Source organism: Scyliorhinus torazame, chromosome 22 (assembly GCF_047496885.1).
Source record: "Scyliorhinus torazame isolate Kashiwa2021f chromosome 22, sScyTor2.1, whole genome shotgun sequence".
In the NCBI taxonomy this organism is placed as follows: Eukaryota; Metazoa; Chordata; class Chondrichthyes; order Carcharhiniformes; family Scyliorhinidae; genus Scyliorhinus; species Scyliorhinus torazame.
In genome coordinates, this window is record NC_092728.1 from 62,950,038 (window position 1) to 62,975,095 (window position 25,058).

The 25,058-nt window shown below is 44.1% G+C and overlaps 1 protein-coding gene across 3 annotated transcripts in view; it reads left to right on the top strand.

Annotated features, from left to right (window-relative positions):
* The window catches only part of LOC140399093 (astrotactin-2-like), a 2,178,011-nt gene that overhangs the window by 710,002 nt on the left and 1,442,951 nt on the right, over positions 1-25,058 (top strand). For 2 of the 3 annotated variants that reach the window (XM_072488234.1, XM_072488235.1), the window contains exon 4: positions 16,338-16,490. The exons of the other annotated variant lie outside the window; for it this stretch is intronic. In XM_072488234.1, the coding sequence (XP_072344335.1) occupies positions 16,338-16,490 (153 nt within the window). The remainder of the gene's footprint in view (positions 1-16,337; positions 16,491-25,058) is intronic. 3 annotated transcript variants of the gene reach the window in all.

The window sequence follows — 25,058 nt, forward strand, 5'->3', positions numbered from 1 at the left end:
TCTGACATTCATTGACATGCAAATCGAACAAGAGGTTCTATTGTTTCCTCGACACCTATTCTCAGTTGTGACACTTATTGTGAAACACAAAAATGTATTTCTTGAACAATTGATGTCACCATGTGACCATTTTCAGCAATGTGGATTTTTTTATTGGTTTATCTTTCACCCCATTTACTTTATATCCACATCTGCAATATCTGAAAGGATGAATAGTAAAGCAGTGGCTTCAAAGTGTTTGCCTAGACTGACCATGAAAATGTGTTTCACAACTGTCTGGCGTGATGTCTGCTTTTCATAGTTAGAGAACGATGAAGATATGGGATGGAATATTACAGCCACTCCCGCTGTAATAGCCATAATATTCAGCCCATGAATCATAGGTTAGTACAGCGTAGAAAGTGGTCATTCGGTAAACCAGTTAGGCATGCCCACTCTTTCCCCCACATCTTTTCTCATCCATAATCCATATATTTATCCAATTCGCTTTTGAGAGTTATCAATAAACTGTCCTTCATCTGATCAGACAGTGCATCCCAAATCTAAGCCGATTGTTTCTTGAAAAAAAAATGTTTTTCCTCATGTTAGCACTGATTCTCATTGTCGATTCCTTCAATCTTGGAAACGGTTGCTTTGTATTTACTCTGTTGTTACCATCTCCATGAACACCATTACTATTCAAAGAAGAACCTGGACACTCAAGTAATTAATTGAAAGAACTATGCCGCAGGATTTCACCATTTTAAATAAAAACAAACTCTATTGTGTACTAAGAGGAAGTAAACAAAGCAAGCACCACTAAACTAACATAATAACCACTCCTGCTATGAACTCAATTCTATTTTTTACATGCTCTAAGCGTTCCCTGATACAATATGTTAGAAGAATCTTGAAGGTTAATTCTGTTCTTCAGCGACCAACTCAAAAGTATGCTACAACCCTCCAGAATTCACTTTAAACGTGCATTTAGTGCTTTTTCCTCACCTGCTTCTATACAGCTCATTTCAAGCCATTTGTTCAAGCTGATTGCTTTCTGTCATGAGGCTAACTGGCTCTCACGATGAGGACGACTGTAGATTTCTTCCTCTAGCTTCAAGTTAGGCAAATCTTCTCGCTTCTTTCCTCATCATGAATTCCAAACCGAGCTGAAGCCCATCACATGTGGTAGACAATAACATTAGTATTTTCACTGATAAAGGTGCAGGCCTGATGAACATTTATCTCCCATGATACACCTGGTATCCGCCAACACAAGGCCAAAACTGCAACTGCCTTCTACAAGATACACCCAGATAAATTAAAGGACAATTTCAATCCTCTCAGCCGAATTCCATGACAACGTGAGATACTTGGGATACTCCAAGCAGAAATGTAAATTAATTATTTTTTATGTTCAACACACTTGTTTGTGTATGTGACTTATTTGAATAACCTACACACTTAAGGAGTTTTCAGACGGGGATAGGTGCTCTTTCAGAGGGTCAGTGTGGTCTTGATGGGCTGAATGTCGTCCTTCTGCACTGTACGAGGTTCTATGGTTCTAATTACTGCCCCTATCAAGGAAGTTCCTTGTTGAGCAAGTCCCTTTAACATATTTTCAGCTGAGAACTACAACATAACTCAAATCTTTTATTGAAGTAAGGGGCATTCAGTAAAAAAGTCCAAATATGTATCATCTATCCAAATCTCAGTCCTAAATGATTGGTCTCTTATCCTGAGAGAGTGCCCTAACCAAGTCCACTCCATCAAGCCCCTTCAGAATTTTGTAGGTTTCCTTGAGATTGCCTCTCATTCTTCTAAACTCCAAAGAACATAAGTCTAATTGACTTAGCCTATCATAGGGCAACTTCCTCACCCCAGGAACTAATTTAGTGAACCTTCACTTCACTGCCTCCAAAGGAAGCATACCCTTTCTTAAATGAGGGGGCCAAACCTGCACACACTACTCCAGATGAGGTCTCGCCAAAACCCTCTACAACTGTGGTAAGCCTCGCTGTATCCTCTGAAAGCTTATCTTTCCGCCTGCTTTTGCACAGAACGGCTGGTTTTGCACAGTGGGCTAAATCGCTGGCTTGTAATGCAGAACAAGGCCAACAGCACGGGTTCAATTCCCCTAACGGCCTCCCCGAACAGGCGCCGGAATGTGGCGACTAGGGGCTTTTCACAGTAACTTCATTGAAGCCTACTTGTGACAATAAGCAATTATTATTGGTTTGGCATCTTCAGTCAACACAGATGCATTACTCTCGTAATCTGATCAGATGGTTCAATTCACCTTATTTTAACATTTAATTCCTAAACGAACAAAGAAAAGTACAGCATAGGACCAGGCCCTTCGGCCCTCCAAGCCTGCGCCAACCATGCTGCCCGTCTAAACTAAAATCTTCGACACTTCCTGGGTCCGTATCCCTCTAATCCCATCCTATTCATGTATTTGTCAAGATGCCCCTTAAATGTCACTATCGTCCTTGCTTCCACCACCTCCTCCGGCAGTGTGTTCCAGGCACCCACGACCCTCTGTGTAAAAAACCTGCCTCGTACATCTCCTCTAAATCTTGCCCTTCGTACTTTAAACCTATGCCTCCTAGTAATTGACCCCTCTACCCTGGGAAAAAGCCTCTGACTATCCACTCTGCCTATGCCCCTCATAATTTTGTAGACCTCTATCTGGTCACCCCTCAACCTCCGTCGTTCCAGTGAGAACAAACCGAGTTTATTCAACCGCTCATCATAGCTAATGCCCTCCATACCAGGCAACATCCTGGTAAATCTGTTCCGCACCCTCTCTAAAGCCTCCACATCCTTCTGGTAGTGTGGCGACCAGAAATGAACACGATACTCCAAGTGTGGCCTAACTAAGGTTCTATACAGCTGCAACATGACTTTGCCAATTCTCATACTCAATGCCCCGGCCAATGAAGGAAAGCATACCGTATGCCTTCTTGACTACCTTCTCCACCTGTGTTGCCCCTTTCAGTGACCTGTGGACCTGTACTCCTAGATCTCTCTGACTTTCAATACTCTTGAGGGTTCTACCATTCACTGTATATTTCCTACCTGCATTAGACCTTCCAAAATGCATTAACTCACATTTGTCCGGATTAAACTCCATCTGCCATCTCTCCGCCCAAGTCTCCAAACGATCTAAATCCTGCTGTATCCTCGGACAGTCCTCATCGCTATCTGCAATTCCACCAACCATTGTGTCATCTGTAAACTTACTAATCAGACCAGTTACATTTTCCTCCAAATCATTTATATGTACTACAAACAGCAAAGGTCCCAGCACTGATCCCTGCAGAACACCACTAGTCACAGCCCCCCAATTAGAAAAGTACCCTTCCATTGCTACTCTCTGCCTTCTATGACCTAGTACGAAGTCTTACAACACCAGGTTAAAGTCCAACAGGTTTGTTTCGATGTCACTAGCTTTCGGAGCGCTGCTCCTTCCTCAGGTGAATGAGGAAGGAGCAGCGCTCCGAAGGCTAGTGACATCGAAACAAACCTGTTGGACTTTAACCTGGTGTTGTAAGACTTCGTACTGTGCTCACCCCAGTCCAACGCCGGCATCTCCACTTCTATGACCTAGCCAGTTCTGTATCCATCTTGCCAGCTCACCCCTGATCCCGTGTGACTTCACCTTTGTACCAGTCTACCATGAGGGACCTTGTCAAAGGCCTTACTGAAGTCCATATAGACAACATCCACTGCCCTACCTGCATCAATCATCTTTGTGACCTCTTCGAAAAACTCTATCAAGTTAATGAGACACGACCTCCCCTTCACAAAACCATGCTGCCTCTCACTAATACGTCCATTTGCTTCCAAATGGGAGTAGATCCTGTCTCGAAGAATTCTCTCCAGTAATTTCCTTACCACTGACGTAAGGTTCACCGGCCTGTAGTTCCCTGGATTATCCTTGCTACCCTTCTTAAACAGAGGAACAACATTGGCTATTCTCCACTCCTCTGGGACATCACCTGAAGACAGTGAGGATCCAAAGATTTCTGTCAAAGCCTCAGCAATTTCCTCTCTAGCCTCCTTCAGTATTCTGGGGTAGATCCCATCAGGCCCTGGGGACTTATCTACCTTAATGTTTTTCAAGATGCCCAACATCTTGTCTTTTTGGATCTCAATGTGACCCAGGCTATCTAAACACCCTTCTCCAGACTCAACATCCACCAATTCCTTCTCTTTGGTGAGTACCGATGCAAAGTATTCATTTAGTAACTCGCCCATTTCCTCTGGCTCCACACATAGATTCCCTTGCCTATCCTTCAGTGGGCCAACCCTTTCCCTGGCTACCCTCTTGCTTTTTATGTACATGTAGAAAGCCTTGGGATTTTCCTTAACCCTATTTGCCAATGACTTTTCGTGACCCCTTCTAGCCCTCCTGACTCCTTGCTTAAGTTCCTTCCTACTTTCCTTTTATTCCACACAGGCTTCGTATGTTCCCAGCCTTCTAGCCCTGACAAACGCCTCCTTTTTCTTTTTGACGAGGCCTACAATACCACTCATTATCCAAGGTTTCTGAAATTTGCCATATTTATCCTACTTCCGCATAGGAACATGCCGGTCCTGAATTCCTTTCAATTGACATTTGAAAGCCTCCCACATGTTAGATGTTGATTTACCCTCAAACATCCCCCCCCCCTCCCCCCAATCTAGGTTCTTCAGTTCCCGCCTAATATTGTTATAATTAGCCTTCCCCAAATTTAGCACATTCACCCTAGGACCACTCTTATCTTTGTCCACCAGCACTTTAAAACTTACTGAATTGTGGTCACTGTTCCCGAAATGCTCCCCCACTGAAACTTCTACCACCTGGCTGGGCTCATTTCCCAATACGAGGTCCAGTACAGCCCCTTCCCTAGTTGGACTATCTACATATTGTTTTAAGATGGTCCTTACAAACTCTGCCCCGTCTAAGCCCCTAGCACTAAGTGAGTCCCAGTCAATATTGGGGAAGTTGAAGTCTCCCATCACAACAACCCTGTTGTTTTTACTCGTTTCCAAAATCTCTCCACCTATCTGCTCCTCTATCTCCCGCTGGCTTTTGGGAGGCCTGTAGTAAACCCCCAACATTGTGACTGCACCCTTCTTATTCCTGATCTCTACCCATATAGCCTCGCTGTCCTCTGAGGTGTGCTCCCGTAGTACAGCTGTGATATTTTCCCTAACCAGTAGCTCAATTCCGCCACCCCTTTTACATCCCCCTCTATCCCGCCTGAAACATCTGAATCCTGGAACGTTTAGCTGCCAATCCTGTCCTTCCCTCAACCAGGCCTCTGTAATGGCAACAACATCATAGTTCCAAGTACTAATCCAAGCTCTAAGTTCATCTGCCTTACCCGTAATACTTCTTGCATTAAAACATATGCACTTCAGGCCACCAGACCCGTTGTTTTCAGCAATGTCTCCCTGTCTGCTCTTCCTCAGAGCCATACTGGCCCTATTCCCTAGTTCTCCCTCAATGGTTCCACCTTCTGACCTGTTGCTCCGGTACCCACCCCCCTGCCATACTAAAACCCTCCCTTGTGACACTAGCAAACCTCGGGGCCAGGATATTTATGCCTCTCCAGTTTAGATGCTACCCGTCCTTTTTATACAGGTCGCACCTGCCCCGGAAGAGCTCCCAGTGGCCCAGATAACAGAAACCCTCCCTCCTACACCAGTTGTTTAGCCACGTATTTAGCTGCTCTATCTTCCTATTTCTAGCCTCACTGGCATGTGGCACAGGGTGTAATCCCGAGATTACAACCCTAGAGGTCCTGTCTTTTAACTTTCTGCCGAGCTCCCTGATCTCCTGCTGCAGGACCTCATGCCCCTTCCTGCCTATGTCGTTAGTACCAATATGTACAATGACCTCTGCCTGTTTGCCCTCCCCCGTCAGGATGTCCGCTACCCATCTATCCTGCTATCCTGGACCCTGGAACCAGGAGGCAACATACCATCCTGGAATCTCTTTCATGTCCACAGAAGCGCCTGTCTGTGCCCCTGACTATAGAGTCTCCGATGACTATTGCTCTTCTGCGCTTTGATCCTCGCTGCTGAACCTCAGAGCCAGCCATGGTGCCACTGCTCTGGCTGCTGCTGTTTTCCCCTGATAGGCTTCCCCCCCCCCCCCGACAGTATCCAAAGGGGTATACCTGCTCGAGAGGGGGACAACCACAGGGGATTCCTGCACTGATTGCCTGCCCTTCTGGTGGTCACCCATTTCTCTGCCTGCAGCTTGGGTGTGACCACATTTATATAACTGCTATCTATGACGCTTTCCGCCACCTGCATGCTCCTAAGTGCATCCAACTGCTCCTCCAACTGAACCATGCGGTCTGTGAGGATCTCTAGTTAGGTGCACTTTCTGCAGATGAAGCCAACCGGGACTCTGGAAGCCTCCCGGACCTGCCACATCTCACAGTCAGAACACTACACCCCTCTAATTGACATTGCTTTAATTAATTAGTAAATTAAATTTTTTTAAATGTAAAAAGAAAAAAAAACTTTACTGTTAACTATATGTTTCCTAGCACTAGATTTCTACTATAAATGTGAAAGCTAAATACAGTACTCTCTGATCTTTGGCTTAGATACCCTTTTAAATTATAATTAAATAATTATGTTTAATTAGTTTAACAATGTTTAATTTTTAAATTTAGTGTAGATTCCCAACCAGCCAATCAGGCCACAGCATCACTGTGATGTCTCTTCAGTTTCCCCCCCCCCCCCCCACACAATTTGAAAAGGTAATAAAAAGAACATTTTTAAATTTAAAAGAAATCACTTACCTTCCCAGGATGCTCTCTGGTTCTCTCCCTGCAGATTAAATGTTACAGGCCAGAAGAAAGAGAACAAAACGGTAGGGAAAAAGCACCTTTTGCCACTCTGCACCGAATTACCTCACTGCACCAAATTACCAAGTTCCAATCCCCACTCTGGATGTGTCTCACTCCGGCTGTGTCTCCTTGACCTGTGTAAAGTTTAAAGCTACATTCTAAATATGTTCGGGGAGGCTGGTATGGGAATTTAAAGCAGACCAAGGCAGGCCAGCAACACGGTTCAATTCCCGTACCAGCCTCCCCGAACAGGCGCCGGAATGTGGCAACTAGGGGCTTTTCACAGTAACTTCATTTGAAGCCTACTTGTGACAATAAGCGATTTTCATTTCATTTTCATTTCATTTCATTTCAAATAATGGGAATTTGAATTCGACATTTGCCACACTAATTACCTCCAACTTCTTATGCTCCAAGGTGAACAACCGTAGGTTCACAACCCTATCTGCATAATTATAATCCCTCATTACTGGAACCATTGAGGGTAAGCACTCTTTCCAAAACCTTCATATCCTTCCGAAGCTATAGTGCCCATAATTTGACACATCCCATACATCCTCCCTGAACAGGCGCCGGAATGTGGCGACTAGGGGCTTTTCACAGTAACTTCATTGAAGCCGACTCGTGACAATAAGCGATTTTAATTTTCACATTGCTCCAAACAGGGTCTAAATAGTATTTCATAACGTGTCAGCAAAACTTTCTGGCTTTTGCACTCTATCCCTCAGAGATCTATGCACATACGCCCCATCCTGCTCTCTTCTTGCATCACTTTTGAAATTATATCATAAGACTAAGGCAGCATTGTGGCACAGTGGTTAGCACTGCTGCCTCACAGCGCAGAGGACCCGAGTTCGATCCTGGCCCCTGGTCACTTTCCACGTAGAGTTTGCACATTCTCCCTGTGTCTGTGTGGGTCTCAGCCCCACGACCCAAATAGATGTGCAGGGTAGGTGGATTGGCCACACTAAATTGCCCCTTAATTGGAAAAGAAATTTGGGTACTCTAAATTTATTTTTACAAAAAATCATAAGGCATTTATTTTCTCAATGTTTTCTAACAAAATGTATCTCCTCACATTTTCCAGTGTTGAACTTCATGTGTTCGGTCAGTCTGCCAACCAGCTGATGTCTTAGTGAAGTCAGTTATTAATTTCTTCGCTGTTCACTAGATTTCCAAGTTTCATGCCATCTGTAATTTTTTACATGATGCCCCCTTCCCAATTCCAAGTCATTTATGTGTATCAAAAACAGCAGTGTTCCTGGTACTGGACCTGGGGGAAATCATTGTACAACCTCCTCCGAGTCTGTAAAACAACCTTTTATCACAGCTGTTTTCTGTCACTTGATCAATTCTGTATCCATGCTTCTAATCCCCTTCATCTCATGTGCTTCAATTTTGGAAACAAGCCTAATATGTAGCACTTTGTAAATGATTTTGAAAGTCCATGTATAAAACATCATCAGCACTGCCCTCGACCACTATGTTATCTCATTGAAAACTCAATCAAGTTAGTCAAACACAGTTTTCCCTGAAGAAAACCTTGATAACTCCCTATCAGTCCAAGCTTGTTCATATGGCTGTTGATTTGCTCCTAGATTATTAGTTCCAAAAGATCTCTGTCAGTGACATTGAACCGATTGCCCTGTAAGTGCCAGGTTTATCACCTTATGAACCTGTGTCTATTGTGTTCAATTTGCCTGTCCTTTGACACCACCCCTATACCTAAGGAGGATTATCAACCTTCTATGGGGTTATCATTGTCCAGAAACTGAACAGGACTAGCCATACAAATACTGTTGCTACAAGGGCCAATTAGAGATGAGAAATCCTGCAGCGAATAAGGCCATAAGATATAGGAGCAGAATTAGGCCACTCCGCACATCGAGTCTGCTCCGCTATTTAATCATGACTGATATTTTTCTCATCCCCATTCTCCTGCCTACTCCCCATAACCCCTGATCCCCTTACTAATCAAGAATCTATCTATCCCTGGCTTAAAGACACTCAGTGATTTGGCCTCCACAGACATCTGCGACAAAGAGTTTCACAGATTCACAACCCTCTGGCTGAAGAAATTCCTCCTCATCTCTGTTTAAAATGATTGTCCCCTTAGTCTGAGATTGTGCCCTCTGGTTCTAGTTTTTCCTACAAGTGGAAACATCCTCTCCAAGTCCACTCTATCCAGGCCTCGCAGTATCCTGTAAGTTTCAATAAGATCCCACCTCATCCTTCTAAACTCCAACCAGTACAGACCCAGAGTCCTCAACCGTTCCTCATATGACAAGCTCTTCATTGCAGGGATCATTCTTGTGAACCTCCTCTGAACCCTTTCCAAGGCCAGCACATCCTTCCTTAAATATGCGGCCCAAAACTGCTCACAATACTCCAAATGGGGTCTGACCAGAGCCTTGTACAGTCTCAGAAGTACATCCCTGCTCTTGTATTCTAGCCCTCTCAACATGAATGCTAACATTGCATTTGCCTTCCTAACTGCTGACTGAACCTGCACGTTAACCTGAAGAGAATCTTGAACAAGGACTCCCAAGTCCCTTTGTGCTTCTGATTTCCTAAGCATTTCCCAAAGTAGAAAATAGTCTACACCTCTATTCCACCTTCCTTTTCCACATTGTATTTCATCTGCCACTTCTTTGCCCACTCTCCTAGCCTGTCCAAGTCCTTCTGCAGCCTCCCTGCTTCCGCAATACATAGAACATAGAACATTACAGCGCAGTACAGGCCCTTCAGCCCTCGATGTTGCGCCGAACTGTGAAACCACTCTAAAGCCCATTTACACTATTCCCTTATCGTCCATATGTCTATCCAATGACCATTTGAATACCCTTAGTGTTGGTGAGTCCACTACTGTTGCAGGCAGGGCATTCCACACCCTTACTACTCTCTGAGTAAAGAACCTACCTCTGACGTCTGTCTTATATCTATCTCCCCTCAATTTAAAGCTATGTCCCCTCGTGCTAGACATCACCATCCGAGGAAAAAGGCTCTCACTGTCCACCCTATCCAATCCTCTGATCATCTTGTATGCCTCAATTAAGTCACCTCTTAACCTTCTTCTCTCTAACAAAAACAGCCTCAAGTCCCTCAGCCTTTCCTCAATAGATCTTCCCTCCATACCAGGCAACATTCTGGTAAATCTCCTCTGCACCCTTTCCAATGCTTCCACATCCTTCCTATAATGCGTTGACCAGAATTGCACGCAATACTCTAAATGCAGCCGCACCAGAGTTTTGTACAGCTGCAACATGACCTCATGGCTCCAAAACTCAATCCCTCTACCAATAAAAGCTAACACACTGTACGCCTTCTTAACAACCCTCTCAACCTGAGTGGCAACTTTCAGGGATCTATGTACATGGACACCGAGATCTCTCTGCTCATCCACACTGCCAAGAATCTTACCATTAGCCCAGTACGCTGTCTTCCTGTTATTCCTTCCAAAATGAATCACCTCACACTTTTCTGCATTAAACTCCATTTGCCACCTCTCAGCCCAGCGCTGCAGCTTATCTAAGTCCCTCTGTAACTTGTAACATCCTTCCGCACTGCCCACAACTCCACCGACTTTAGAGTCATCTGCAAATTTACTCACCCATCCTTCTACGCCCTCCTCCAGGTCATTTATAAAAATGACAAACAGCAGTGGCCCCAAAACAGATCCTTGTGGTACACCACTAGTAATTGGACTCCAGTCTGAACACTTCCCATCAACCACCACCCTTTGTCTTCTTCCAGCTAGCCAATTTCTGATCCAAACTGCTAAATCTCCCTGAATCCCATGCTTCCATATTTTCTGCAGTTGCCTACCGTGGGGAACCTTATCAAACGCTTCACTGAAATCTATATACACCACATCAACTGCTTTACCCTCATCCACCTGTTTGGTCACCTTCTCAAAGAACTCAATAAGGTTTGTGAGGCACGACCTACCCTTCGCTAAACCGTGTTGACTATGTGGAATCAAATTATTCCTTTCCAGATGATTGTACACCCTATCTCTTATAAACCTTTCCAAGATTTTGCCCACAACAGAAGTAAGGCTCACTGGTCTATAGTTACCGGGGTTGTCACTAGTCCCCTTCTTGAACAAGGGGACAACATTTGCTATCCTCCAGTCTTCTGGCACTATTCCTATTGACAAAGATGACTTAAAGATCAAAGCCAATCCTACCTGTCCCTCTACAGATCTTTGTATAATCTGCAAACTTAGCAACAGTGCCTTCAATTCCTTCTTCCAGATTGTTAATGTACATTGTGAAAAGTTGTGGTCGCAGCACAGATCCCTGAGGCACACCACTAGTCATCAGCTGTTATCCCGAAAATGACCACTTTGTCCCCACCCTCTGACTTCTGCCAATCAGCCAATCCTCTATTCATGCCAGGATCTTACCCTAACACCATGGGCTCTTATTTAAATGTATCCTATGCCGGCACCTTGCCAAAGGCCTTCTGCAAATCTAAATAAATCATGTCCACTGGCTCTCCTTTACCTAATTTCCTTGTTACCTACTCAAAGAACTCTAACAGATTTATCAGACATGACCTCTCCTTGACGAAGCCATACTGACTCAGTCCTATTTATCATGCACTTCCAAGTACTGCACGATCTTATCTTTAATAATGGACTCTAAAATCTAACCGATGACCGAAGTCAGGCTAACCGACCTATAATTTGCCGTCTTCTGCCTCCCTCCCTTCTTAAACAGGGGTGTTACATTAGCCATTATCTCCACTACTCTCACCACTGCCCCCTGATTCTCCTGGAGCTCTGGCATCCCACTGGTGTCTTCCACCGTGAAGACTGATGCAAAGTAACTATTCAGTTCCCCTGCTATTTTTTTGTTTCCTATTATTACTTCTCCAGCCTCATTTTCCAGTGGCTCAATGTCTATTTTTTGCCTCTCTCTTACCTTTTATATATTGAAAAATCTCCTTTTTACTGCTGGCTAGTTTACATTCATGTTTCATCTTCTCCCCCTTATTGCTTTTTTAATTGTCCTCTGCTCGCTTTTAAAGGCTTCCCAATCCTTTGGCTTCCCACTAATCCTCACCAGTTTGTATGCTTTTTCTTTTGCTTTTATGCTGTCCTTGACTTCCCTTGTCAGCCATGGTTGCCTTGTCCTCCCCTTTGCATGTTTCCTCCTCCTTGGGATTAATTTCTGTTGTGCCTCCCGAATAACCCCCCAAAATTCCTGCCATTGCTGTTTCACTGTCGCCCCTGCTAGGTTCCCTTTCCAATCAACTCTGGCCAGCTCCTCCCTCATCTCTTTGTAGTAACCCTTATTTAATTGTAATACCGTTACATCTGATTCCAGCTTCTCCCTCTCAAACTGCAGGGCAAATTCTATCATATTGTGGTCATTGCTCCCTCAAAGTTCCTTCACTTTAACTTTTCTCATCAAGTCTGTCCCATTACATATGACCAAATCCAGAATTGCCTGTTCCCTACTGGGCTCTGTCACAAACTGCTCCAAAAAGCATCGCTTAGACAGTCCACAAATTCTTTTCTTGGGATCCACTACCAACCTGATTTTCCCAGTCCCCTTGCATATTGAAGTCCCCCATGATTATTGTAATATTGCCTTTTTATATACCTTTCCTATCTCCTGATTTATTTTCTGCTCCACATCCTGACTGCTGCTCAGGGGCCTGTGCATAACTCCCATCAGGGTCTTTTTACCTTTGCGATTCCTCAACTCTACCCACAGAGATTCCATGCCTTCTGATCCGATATCTCTTCTTGCTATCGATTTAATTTTGTTCCTTACAATCAATGCAACCTCGCCCCATTTGCCCATCTGTCTGTCCTTTCGATAGGACACATATCCTTGGATCTTTCGATCCCAGCACCTGATTCCCTTGCAGCCAGGTTTCTTTGATGCCCACAACATCGTACCGGCCAGTTCCAATGCGTGCAACAAGCTCATTACCTGCGCGCATTTAGGTACAGCACCCTCAGGCCTGCATTGACCACCTCCAGTCTCATACTTGTCACCATTTTTGCTCTGCCTGAGGTGAGATTCCTGCCACCTTCCATATTCTCTGTTCTATTACGAATAACCCACCTCTTGACCACTTCTTGCAAAGCCTTTCCACAATCTACAATGCACAAGTCAGTAGTATAATGGAATACTCGGCTCTTTCCTGGATGAGTGCAGCACCAACAACACTCAAGATGCTTGACACCATCCAAGACAAAGCAGCCCATTTGATTGGACCTCACCCACAAATACTCCCTCTACTGCTGATGCACAGTGTGTACAGTAGCAGGTGTGTTGCCATCTATAAGATGCATTGCTGGAACTTGGAATTTACCAAGGCTCCTTAGGCAGTACCTTCCAAACCCACCGTCATCTCTTGAAGAACAAGATGGGAATACCACCACACGTCCAATTCACTCACCATAATGACTGGAAATATATCGCTGTTCCTTTATTGTCACTGGGTCAAAATCCTGGAACTCCCTCCCTAACACTCTGTGAGTGTGCCTACATCACATGGACTGCAGCAGTTCAAGAAGGCAGCTCACCACCACCTTCTCAAGGGTAATTAGGGATGGGCAACGGCAGTTGGCCCAAACCAGAGACACCCACATGAATTAAAAGTAGACGATACAGGAGATTCAGAACATCAAAAGTTGGAAGGCAGCAAGAAACTGAATGAACTGTTAGGGACCGTTATTAGTACACCTTTACCATCAATCAAAACCTGCTCAGTGTCACATGCTGGTGGAAGGGAACTAAACATCAGAAGAGAAAAAAAGTGGGAACTTTGCCATGCTATAAACTCATAGCCCATGACTAGGTTCAGTGTGTTTTTGTGTTTGAAGGAGTTGCCTGGCTAATCATGAACACACAGCACTTAAACATGTTGGAAGGTTGAATGAATGCAGGAATGCAGCAGGTTTGCAGTTACACATTCGCAGCTTAGAGACAGGAAAGCAGCCGTGGAGAAAAAGAATCACTTTACAATGGGAAAGCCACTACCAACAGTCAATGAATAACCAATAGGCTGGCAGCACGATGGCACAGTTAGAAAAAGTGGAACAGGGAGGGAAACAGAACCACAGAAGGACCCTACATAAGTGTGAAAGAACACACAGACCATACAGACAGAGGGAGAGAAACATACAGACAGGGAGAGAGAGAGACAGACACAAACGCACCACGCACAAATGTTGCAGGCTCAGGAAGAAACAGGGACAGAACACAGAAAGATAGCTAGAGTCAAGGAGAGAGACACACAAAAGGAAAGCCAGAGGGAGAGAGTGAGGGACAGAAAATGAAGAGAGATGGAGGGAAAAAAAGATACAGAATAACTCCAGGAAGGACAAGAAATCTCTATACAAAACAAGGATTTCAGTAAAGACAGTTGGAATCCTTCATTAATGAATTCTTAGGGACAGAAAGTAATTATTTAAAAACATTCGAACTGTGATTGAATATATACTAAAGCCTGGAAACAATGGCAGTGGGAGGTGACTTTGTCCGAATTTACGTTCTTCCTGTCTAATCTCACCCAAGTGTCAGTGAGCCATCTTCCCAGCTCCACGGGTAAAATGAGTTCAAATGAATACATCATTCATCAATTTAAATAATGACATTCAAACGTTAACTTCAAATAAGCTTTTGGATTTGGATGTTCACTGTGCAAATGAAACTTTTTCACACATTGGAGTAAAATCAATTCGAAAATATAAATACAAAAAGGCTCACGTACAAATGTCTCTGTTTAAAAGTTGTTTGTCTATTCATGAAGTTACACAAAGAACAAAGAACAAAGAACAAAGAAATGTACAGCACAGGAACAGGCCCTTCGGCCCTCCAAGCCCGCGCCGACCATACTGCCCGACTAAACTACAATCTTCTACACTTCCTGGGTCCGTATCCTTCTATTCCCATCCTATTCATATATTTGTCAAGATGCCCCTTAAATGTCCCTATCGTCCCTGCTTCCACTACCTCCTCCGGTAGCGAGTTCCAGGCACCCACTACCCTCTGCGTAAAAAACTTGCCTCGTACATCTACTCTAAACCTTGCCCCTCTCACCTTAAACCTATGCCCCCTAGTAATTGACCCCTCTACCCTGGGGAAAAGCCTCTGACTATCCACTCTGTCTATGCCCCTCATAATTTTGTAGACCTCTATCAGGTCGCCCCTCAACCTCCTTCGTTCCAGAGAGAACAAACCGAGTTTATTCAATCGCTCCTCATAGCTTATGCCCTCCATACCAGGCAACATTCTGGTAAATCTCTTCTGCACCCTCTCTAAAGCCTCCACATCCTTCTGGTAGTGTGGCGACCAGAATTGAACACTATACTCCAAGTGTGGCCTAACTAAGGTTCTATACAGCTGCAACATGACTTGCCAATTCTTATACTCAATGCCCCGTCCAATGAAGGCAAGCATGCCGTATGCCTTCTTGACTACCTTCTCCACCTGTGTTGCCCCTTTCAATGACCTGTGGACCTGTACTCCTAGATCTCTTTGACTTTCAATACTCTTGAGGGTTCTACCATTCACTGTATATTCCCTACCTGCATTAGCCCTTCCAACAAGTCAACAAATAGGCTTCAGCAATGGACTGCAAGGTCCAGATCTACTGATCCACATATACTGACAAACATATAGATTTCCAATGCAGTCCTTCCCAAAATTTCACAATATATTGTTCATTCTATTTATGCAACGGTTTTATAAATTTGCACATCTACGTGACCATTCGAAAACTACAAACCAATAAATAATATCAAAAAACATAACTTAATCTCTCTTCTGTAATGATTATGATTATTGCATGAAATCACTTAGTACCTGTTGCAGGAGCCTAAAGTATCACATCAAATGAGTCGTATTATACATGTGCATTTAGTTTCATACATGTCCTGTGAAAAATGTGGAAAAATGTACCATTTTTAATCATATTCATTTTCAAAAGTTAATCTTGGGGTGGGAGGGGAGGAAACGGCTGGGTGGGGGTGGAGAGAGACCGGTTGAGGGTTTATCCAGGGTATCTAATTGTCTAATACTCTTTCAATGGTCCTGATCCACTCTGGTGAGCATCAGATAAATATTCAGTGATTGATATTCCTTTAATCTACCCAGAACCACGGTGAATTTGATTACTTCAGAATTGGATTTGAATCAGTTTCTGCAGATTTTTAGAATGCTACAACAACATTAAAGTTACCTTGCACCTGCCATTTTTGTTAAATTCTCCCTTCCTGTCTGCTGGCATTCATTTGATGACCTTAGAAACTGCCTGATACGACAACTGGAAATCCAGTAGACCAGAAATCAGAATTATTTTGCCTTTAAAGAAAAATACAGTGGTCTTGCTCGTTTCATGAGGCATTTTGTTTTAACGAAATATTAGTTGAGTATAATTTTGGCATTACAAAGTGTACTCACACAGTTTGACTGTCAAGTAATAGAACTTGCAGATGTAACAATTTCACATTTTAATGATAAAATTAACACATTGTAGCCGCTGAAGTGACTCAAGATACAGTGCAGTCATTGATGCAGAAGTTCAAGGAGAGTTTTCGAACAAACACGCCAATTGAGATCTCGCACCTCCAGCAGGCACCGCGCAGCACATCCACAGGACGAAAGAAGGGAAGGAGGCATAAAAGTAGAGGTAGGACACACAACTACCTTGTTAAGTATATTTCTAAATATCCACTTAAGGGAAGAGGTGATTGTAGGCTGGTGGTGGAAGTGGTGGTGTTGGTGGTGGTAGAATGCATGCACTGACGAGCAAACCATCCAGGTTACTAATTTTTAAAAATTGCTATCGAAGTTAGAGACTTTCCTGAATCAAAGTCTCTTTTCCGCTCCCCCACCCAATCGCCATCTTGCTTCTGCACATCTCTGCTGCATACTCTGCGCAATATGAATTACATTTCTTCTACAAACTTTGAATCTGAACATGGGGGAGTTATGCGAGGGTGGGGGTGCAAGGGTTTGGTGATCTCGTCTTGCACGCTTTTTCTATGCTGGAATCCTTACTCTGGGCAAGCCACGCATTTCTACAATAAATTGGCTGGATTTGATTTTTGCAAAGCAGAGTATAATAAACTGATTTGAAACTCAATGTTATTTCTTGGAGCAATATGCTAACTGATATGGACGCATAGAATATGGACAGAAATATCTAAATTGTACATGCCCTGACCTACATGGATGAGAGAAAGAAGGAACTCAACACAACAGGTAAGGGAGCCAAACTGCTTCATTGCAGCTTTTCTTTAAATTGAAAGTACCCAATTCGTTTTTTTCCCAATTAAGGGGCAAATTAGCCTGGCCAATCCACCTACCCTTCACATCTTTTGTTTGTGGGGGTGAGACACATGCAAGCACGGGGAGAATGGGGCTGTTTAGCACAGGGCTAAATCGCTGGCTTTGAAAGCAGATCAAGGCAGGCCAGCAGCACAGTTCAATTCCTGGACCAGCCTCCCCGAACAGGCGCCGGAATGTGGCGACTAGGGGCTTTCACAGAAACTTCATTTGAAGCCTACTTGTGACAATAAGCGATTTTCATACACAAACTCGGGTACCGTCAGTGACCCGGGGCCGGGATCGAACCCGAGTCCTCAGCGCCGTGAGGCAGCAGTGCTAACCACTTCACCACCATGCCGCCCTTTGCAGCTTGATCTTAAAAACATGAGCGAGTCTGACAGCCTTTGTGTGAACTCAAATGTGAGGCACCCTTTGGCCAGCTTCCCTTTATGGCAATACCAGGATTTATGGCTCGTATTTCCAGCTCAACGTTCTTAATGCAACTGAGATGACGATTCAAGAGTGTGACCTCAAATGTATCAAACTGATCACCTTTTTGCAAAATTGAGAGTGAGAAGAGAAAAATTAAATGAAGCTGCTTACTATCTGTGAAGAACGTGTTCTTTAATCACGCCAACCTATGGAATTTAATAGCGTTCACCTCTTACTTATTTAGATATTACTGTTTGAGGAGGGCAGCTTAATTGTCCGATTAAACACAAGGCGAGATGAAGGAACTTCAACATATATCCACCGGAGAAAAGATGGCTCAAGGCAGACATGTGGATTTTACAACGTTCCAAGACATAAATTAATTGAACGTGAACAAATTATTTTTTCACAGTCACAAGTTCTGTAACCAAGTGGCATAGACTCGAGTTCTGAAGCAAGAGCGGACAAGTCTCTTTAGCTTTGATACCTCCACACACAAGCTGCTGAAAGTGGGGAACAGGGAATCTGAAGTTGATTAACATTGGAAAACTGAAGGAGGGCCTGGCTAGTTTTTAAGACAGAAATGAGTTAATGGGTTGAGTGGTATTTTACAAATTTGAGGACCACCCAGGTGAGCTGTTGGACCTGTACTTCGATATAGTGGAAATCTCTGTCAGAGTCACTCTTAAAGAATAATTGTAGGTGAAAAAGGAGTTAATTATTGTCAGATGGGAGTTCTGCATTAGATCCAGCTACATAAAAATGTACTAAATTTGTTTTTGGAATTTAATAGGACTTGAGATATATGAATGGTAAAGTTGCACTTTTTCATTTTCAGTGTGACGCTTTGCCTGCCAGAGTGAAAATAAGGAAATCGCAACTGTTTTGTCCCTGATTCATTTCCCTTTGCAAAAATGGAAAAGATTCCCCTGTAATCCCAAAACACAAGCATGTCAAAAAGGTGGCACAATGATGAAAATGCTGCACAACTAATCTCTCAGTTCGAATTGGATGGTTGGTTGGCTGCGTTTTGATGAAACCGACACTTTTATTTTTGATTGGAGAGAGAGTGGTCCAAAAGATTCTGGTGAAGGCTTACAAAGTAAATGTGATAGAGAACTTGAACTATGGATCATTACCGACTGTAAAGTAGCTAAAATCGTCAATCTTGAAATATCAAACTTCAAATATTGCTGCCAGTGAAGCCTTCATAAGCAAGGGAAAGATAAATTGGAAATTAATTTATTCAGTCCAAAGATGTGCAGGCTAGGTGGATTGGCCATGATAAATTTCCCCTTAGTGTCCAATAAAGATGTGCAGGTTAGGTGAAGGGTTTATTGGGATAGGGTAAGAGACTGAGCTTGGGTCGATGCAGACTCGATGGGCCGAATGGCCTCCTGCACTGTAGGGATTCTATGATTCTATGGTTGATGGAAAGAATGATCATCAAGTTGTAATGAGTCTATTCCCTGTTGCACAATGCTAAGAATTTACCAATCTGAGGAGTATTTATATAAATCAATAGGCAAGCCTAAATGAATTTCATCGTGTCGTATGTTGATTTTCGTTTTTGTGCCGACATGCATTTTGAAGTCTACTGTAAGCCCTTTGCAATGATAAAGGATTACAGGATGGACTGAATACATATATTGATTCAGCTGCAATATAGATTTGTTTCCCTCCTTGGAAAAAATGAACAAACCTCGTCTCACTTCGGGAACAGTTATGAGAGAGTTGAGATGTGTTTGAGGCGATACACTTTGGAACGAGTAATTTGACACGGAAATATTCAATGAATGGCATGACACTGGGAAGTTCCGAGGAAAAAGGGACATTGGCACGTTTGTCCATAGATCTCTGAAGGCAGGAGGGCAGGTTAATAGGGTGGTGAAGAAGGCATATAGGACATTTGCCTTCATCAATCGAGGCATAGATTTCAAAAGCAGGGAGGCCATGTTGGGAGTTGTATAGAACATTGGTGAGACCACAGCTGGAGTAGTGTGTACAATTCTGGTTGCCACATTATAGGAAGGAGATAATTGCACAAAAAGTGCAGTGGAGATTGACCAAGATGTTGCCTGGGAGGAACATTTAAGTTCCAAAGAGAGGTTGGATATGCTTGGGTCGTTTTCGCTGGAGCAGAGAAGGCAATCTGATCGAGGTGTGCAAGATTATGTGAAGCATGGACAAGGTGGATAGAGATCAGCTGTTCACCTTAATTGAAAGGTCAGTCACGAGAGGACACAATTTCAAGATGAAGGGCAGGAGTTTGGGGGGGATTTGAGGAAAAACCTTTTTACCCAGTGGGCGGTGACGGTCTGAAATGTACTGCCTGGGAGGGTGGTAGGGGCGGGTTGCCTCACATCCTTTAAAACGTACCTGGATAAGCACGGCATGCCATTATATTCAAGGCTATGGGCCAAGTGCTGGCAAATGGGATTAGGTAGGTAGGTCAGGTGTTTTTCATGCATCGGTGCAGACTGGATGGGCCAAAGGCCCTCTTCTGCCCTCTATTTTTCTGTGCTAAAGAATTTAGATTCTATTTCAGAACATTCGTGCACAGCGTTACGCAGTAATAAATTCTTAAAGGTTAAATGTTGGGAGGATGTCTCCCGTGTCTAGCGAATAGCTAAGGGTTGCAATCTCAGAATAAGGGGTTGACCATATAGACTCAGATGAGGTTCAAAATGTTGTGAATTTTCAGAATTCTCCATCTCAAGAGCTGGGCATTTTCAAGACAGACATCAACAGACTTTTAGATACTCGGGGAATTAAAGATTATGGAGATAGTGCAGGAAGAGGAGTTGAGACCAAAGACCAGATCTTATTAAATGCCAGATTAGGCTAAATTTCTCTTTCTTTTCTCTTCCTAATATTAAATCTTAGGACAAAACAAACATTTACCCATCTGCAGAGGTGGAATTCCAGCCCCATGGGTGACTGATGAGGAGAGTTTGATGGAAGAAGGACAACCCTCCTTCATACATTGTGCTTTTGCCTGAAAGCCCAGCCTGTTGACAGAGGTTGATGTGTGTCATCTGAAGATTACCAGCCCTCTGCATGGCACTCTATTCCTCAACATGGGCAAACTCTTGTGTCACTTCCCAATTGCAGTCCGTACTTCAGCTGGTGCCTGGAAACCGATGGACTCGCCCCTCTCCCTGGTTTGGAAATAGCACAAGTTGAGAAAAACTATGCACTCCAGAAGAGATTAAGTCAGCACAAAGTCCTTGCAATCATGATCCTAGACCCGGCTCACTCAATAGTCTCTGTTCTCCTCTGCAGTATCAGCCACCTCCTTGTCTGGGATATGCTGAATCCAATTTGAGCAAGGTGTCTATCAAAGCTCCAGTGGCAGGGCCTTAACCCATTGATAGAATGGATGAACATAGCTGTACAATTGCATTCGCAGTAATCAATCGCGAGGGTCGGTTCAAGTGCCTTGAAATGTCAGTCACCGTCACTTCCGTCACTGGATGAATGTATTTGTCTAACCCAGTGCTCTCAACATTGTTAACAGATCATAAGGTGACCACTCAATTCCCAGTTTAGTAGTGAAGCTGACAATCCTGTGTTGCTTTGCTTTGAAGGCTATCCTTTGGCTTAGACACTGAACTAAGGCCTCGTCTTCTTCAACCAATAGCCACCAGAAATTGAACAATTAATCAATTTATCTCATTCCTGTTTCTGAGATCTTATTTATATAAAATGGCTGTTGCGTTACCAAGAATTATGCAACTTCAGTGTAATTTATTCGAAGTAAGCAACGTGCTTTGTGAATTTCTGAAAGATATAATGCTGTATAAATGCAAGCCTGTCTTTCACGTACACGTAACCATATACCCCTCTGTCTTCGAGCTGGGTGCAGCTGCAGTTGACTGGTTCCATTCTCATCTATCCAGTCATAATGCTCGATTCTCCAGTCCCCTGCCGTTTGTCTCTCAAAGGCAGGATTCTCTACACCTGCTGCTCGTCAATGGAATTTACCATTGAAGCCACCCATGCTGCCGGGATACCCACCGGTGATGGTGCGCTGCCGACTGGATGAGGGAATCCCAATGGCCTGAGAATTCCAACCATAAACAGAGAATCGCCTCCAATGGCTTAATTGAGAGTTGGGGCCTGGGCAGGAATCCCAAGCCACCTGCCATTAATTAGGCTGGTTTGAGGTCATTAGTGAGCTCATTAAGAGCTCACCTTCTGACCTCCCGAGATTTTCCTGCTGGGCAGGACAGCAGTTCGGAGCGTTCTGAAGTTGGCCAGCTGCTACCTGGTGGGAAGAGGCGCAACAGCATCTCATCTATTTCATTCTATGATGACGTTTGCACAAAAAAATAACCTGCAGAGCAGTAATATCATTTTACTAACCAATATTTTACAAATTGATCCTGGTTACCAGCACTTCATTTGCCCTGACCACTTTGAACCTGAAGATCCTCTCATTTTGAAGCTCATTTGGGCCAGAACATGGGCCACTTCTCTGTTGTCCTCTCTCCATTTCTGTGGGTTTGCGAGCTGGAATCATGCCTACTTCCCAAATTCTGCTGCCAGCAGAAAAATCTGGCCCTGTTTTTTTGACCACAAGGTGCATTACCACCACATATCTATCCAGCATCAAGACTGCCAACTTTCCAATTCCCTGATGTGGCTCAACGATTGCTCATCCCTCATCCAGGCCTTTGTTAGTTCTACGTTTGTTAATTCCACCAATTTCCTGCACAGCTTTGTTCGTATCCTAACCCATATCAGCTCCCAATCAGGCAATATCGGAATTTTAAAATTCTCATCCTTGGTTCTCACCCCTCTCACTCCTCCCCATCTCTATAACCTTCTCTAGTTCTTCTGGCCTCTTCTGTAATCCCGATTTTCATCTCTGCAACATTGTTGGGCATTATTTCTGCTGTTATGTCCTCTCGCGAGGTTTACCGGTCTCGTTGTATCCTGAGTCGGGCGCGACGAGGCCAAGAGTTCGGGCCCTCTGATGCAGAATGCTTATTTTTGGTGATAAAACTAATTTTTAGCTGCTTAAATCAAACTTCACCAAGATATCCCTTTAAAATAGATCCAGGAATAATTGTCAGAATAAAAATACTTTCAATAAATTATGTTCTGAAACATCTTACAATGTCACTGTTGGATTGCAGATTTTATGTTTGGTGATATAAGGTGCTTGCCTTCATTGGCCGGGGCATTGAGTATAAGAATTGGCAAGTCATGTTGCAGCTGTATAGAACCTTAGTTAGGCCACACTTGGAGTATAGTGTTCAATTCTGGTCGCCACACTACCAGAAGGATGTGGAGGCTTTAGAGAGGGTGCAGAAGAGATTTACCAGAATGTTGCCTGGTATGGAGGGCATTAGCTATGAGGAGCGGTTGAATAAACTCGGTTTGTTCTCACTGGAACGAAGGAGGTTGAGGGGCGACCTGATAGAGGTATACAAAATTATGAGGGGCATAGACAGAGTGGATAGTCAGAGGCTTTTCCCCAGGGTAGAGGGGTCAATTACTAGGGGGCATAGGTTTAAGGTGAGAGGGGCAAGGTTTAGAGTAGATGTACGAGGCAAGTTTTTTACGCAGAGGGTAGTGGGTGCCTGGAACTCACTACCGGAGGAGGTAGTGGAAGCAGGGACGATAGGGACATTTAAGAGGCATCTTGACAAATATATGAATAGGATGGGAATAGAAGGATACGGACCCAGGAAGTGTAGAAGATTGTAGTTTAGTCGGGCAGTATGGTCGGCTCGGGCTTGGAGGGCCGAAGGGCCTGTTCCTGTGCTGTACATTTCTTTGTTCTTTGATATACAAATGAGATTGAACAAAGTTGAACATTTAAGCAGAGTTTTAACTTTAAAACTCTTTTCCTTGGCCAGGATATTTTGGATGGCAGTGTTTTCTTTCCTGCCATCCAAGGAGTCAGTGGCAAACACATCCCTGTCCAATGGTGGCTGCTCACAACTATTTCCTGCTCCATTGAGCATGAACTGGCTGGAGGTGGGTCTGCCGCACCTCAGTTGGAGGAAGTCCTGCCTCAGAAAGCTGCCAACCAGTCCGGCTGTCCCGAAGCTCCCTGGTCCCTGCAACGCCAGAAATGCAGTGGACAGCACTGGGATTGCAAATCGTCCCCAAAGCCCAGGTCCAGGGAGTCCAGGACCTGTTAACTTTTGGGGATATCAAGATGGGAAGGACAGGTGAGACCTGGGTGCAGGTGGACAGTGGAAGGGCACTTGGAATGTTGGTGGACAGGTTGGAGGGGGAAGAGAGCCCACGTAAGGGCCCTTGATGTTAAAAGGAGGTCGCTGATGGAGGCGTTCCCACCCTCCCCTCCCTCCGCCTTTCTGCCTGAGGCCCGAAGCGGGTTAATAGTCTGGCTCTCCCCTCCCCCACTGCCCCTCAACCTCACCCGCCAGCCTGAAAATTGAAGCGGGACGGAAACAGCCATTAAGTGGCGAATAATTGAGGAAAGGGTGGAGCAGCCAGCCTAGGCCTTGTCCAGCTCAGCGTAAAATTACGGAGATACGTGCAGTTTGGAACCCAGTGGGAAGGCAATCTCAACTGTCAACCCCTGCTGCTAAACGTGTCGGCAGGGGAATGTAAAATTCTGCCCTTTGTTTTCAAATTTCTCCATGGCCTTTCCCCTCCTTAACTGTGTAATCCCCTCCATCCTACAGGTATCCAGGATATCTATGCTTTTCGAATTCTCACTTTTTGCACATTCCCAATTGCAATTGCTCCACCATTGGGGCTGCGCCTAAGTTCTGGAGGCCCTGAGCACTGGAATCCCCTCCATGCACCTCTCTGCGTCTTTACCTTGCTTTTCTCCTTAAGCTGCTCCTGTTTGATCAAGCTTTTATAAGAACGTAAGAACGAGGAGCAGGAGTAGGCCATCTGGCCCTTCGAGCTTGCTCCGCCATTCAGTGAGATCATGGCTGATCTTTTGTGGACACAGCTCCACTTTCCCGCCTGAACACCATAACCCTTTATTCCTTTATTCTTCAAAAAACTATCTATCCTTATCTTCAAAACATTTAATGAAAGAGCCTCAACTGCTTCACTGGGCAGGGAATTCCATAGATTCACAACCCCTTGGGTGACAAAGTTCCTCCGAAGCTAAGTCCTAAATCTACTTCCCCTTATTTTGAGGCTAACTGATCCTTGGTCACATGATCCAATAGCTTGATGGCACACTTTGATTTGCAATGCTCCAGCGAAGCACCGGACAGGTCTTTACATTAAAGGTGCCATTTGAATACAAGTTATTGTTGTTGAAGAGAAACTTGAAATATTAAATCTCCTCCAAACTAATCAATTTTGGACACCCAGAGCAAAACTCCCATCTATTCACTCCCTTTGACCTCCAGATACCGGTTGTTAACTCTGAGAGTTCACAAATTACTTTTCAGTCTCTTAATCAAAGTCATTTCTAAGTCCATAGATCATGGGCTGGATTCTCTATTTTGGGGTCTATGTCCCCATGCTGACATCAAAACTGTGGACT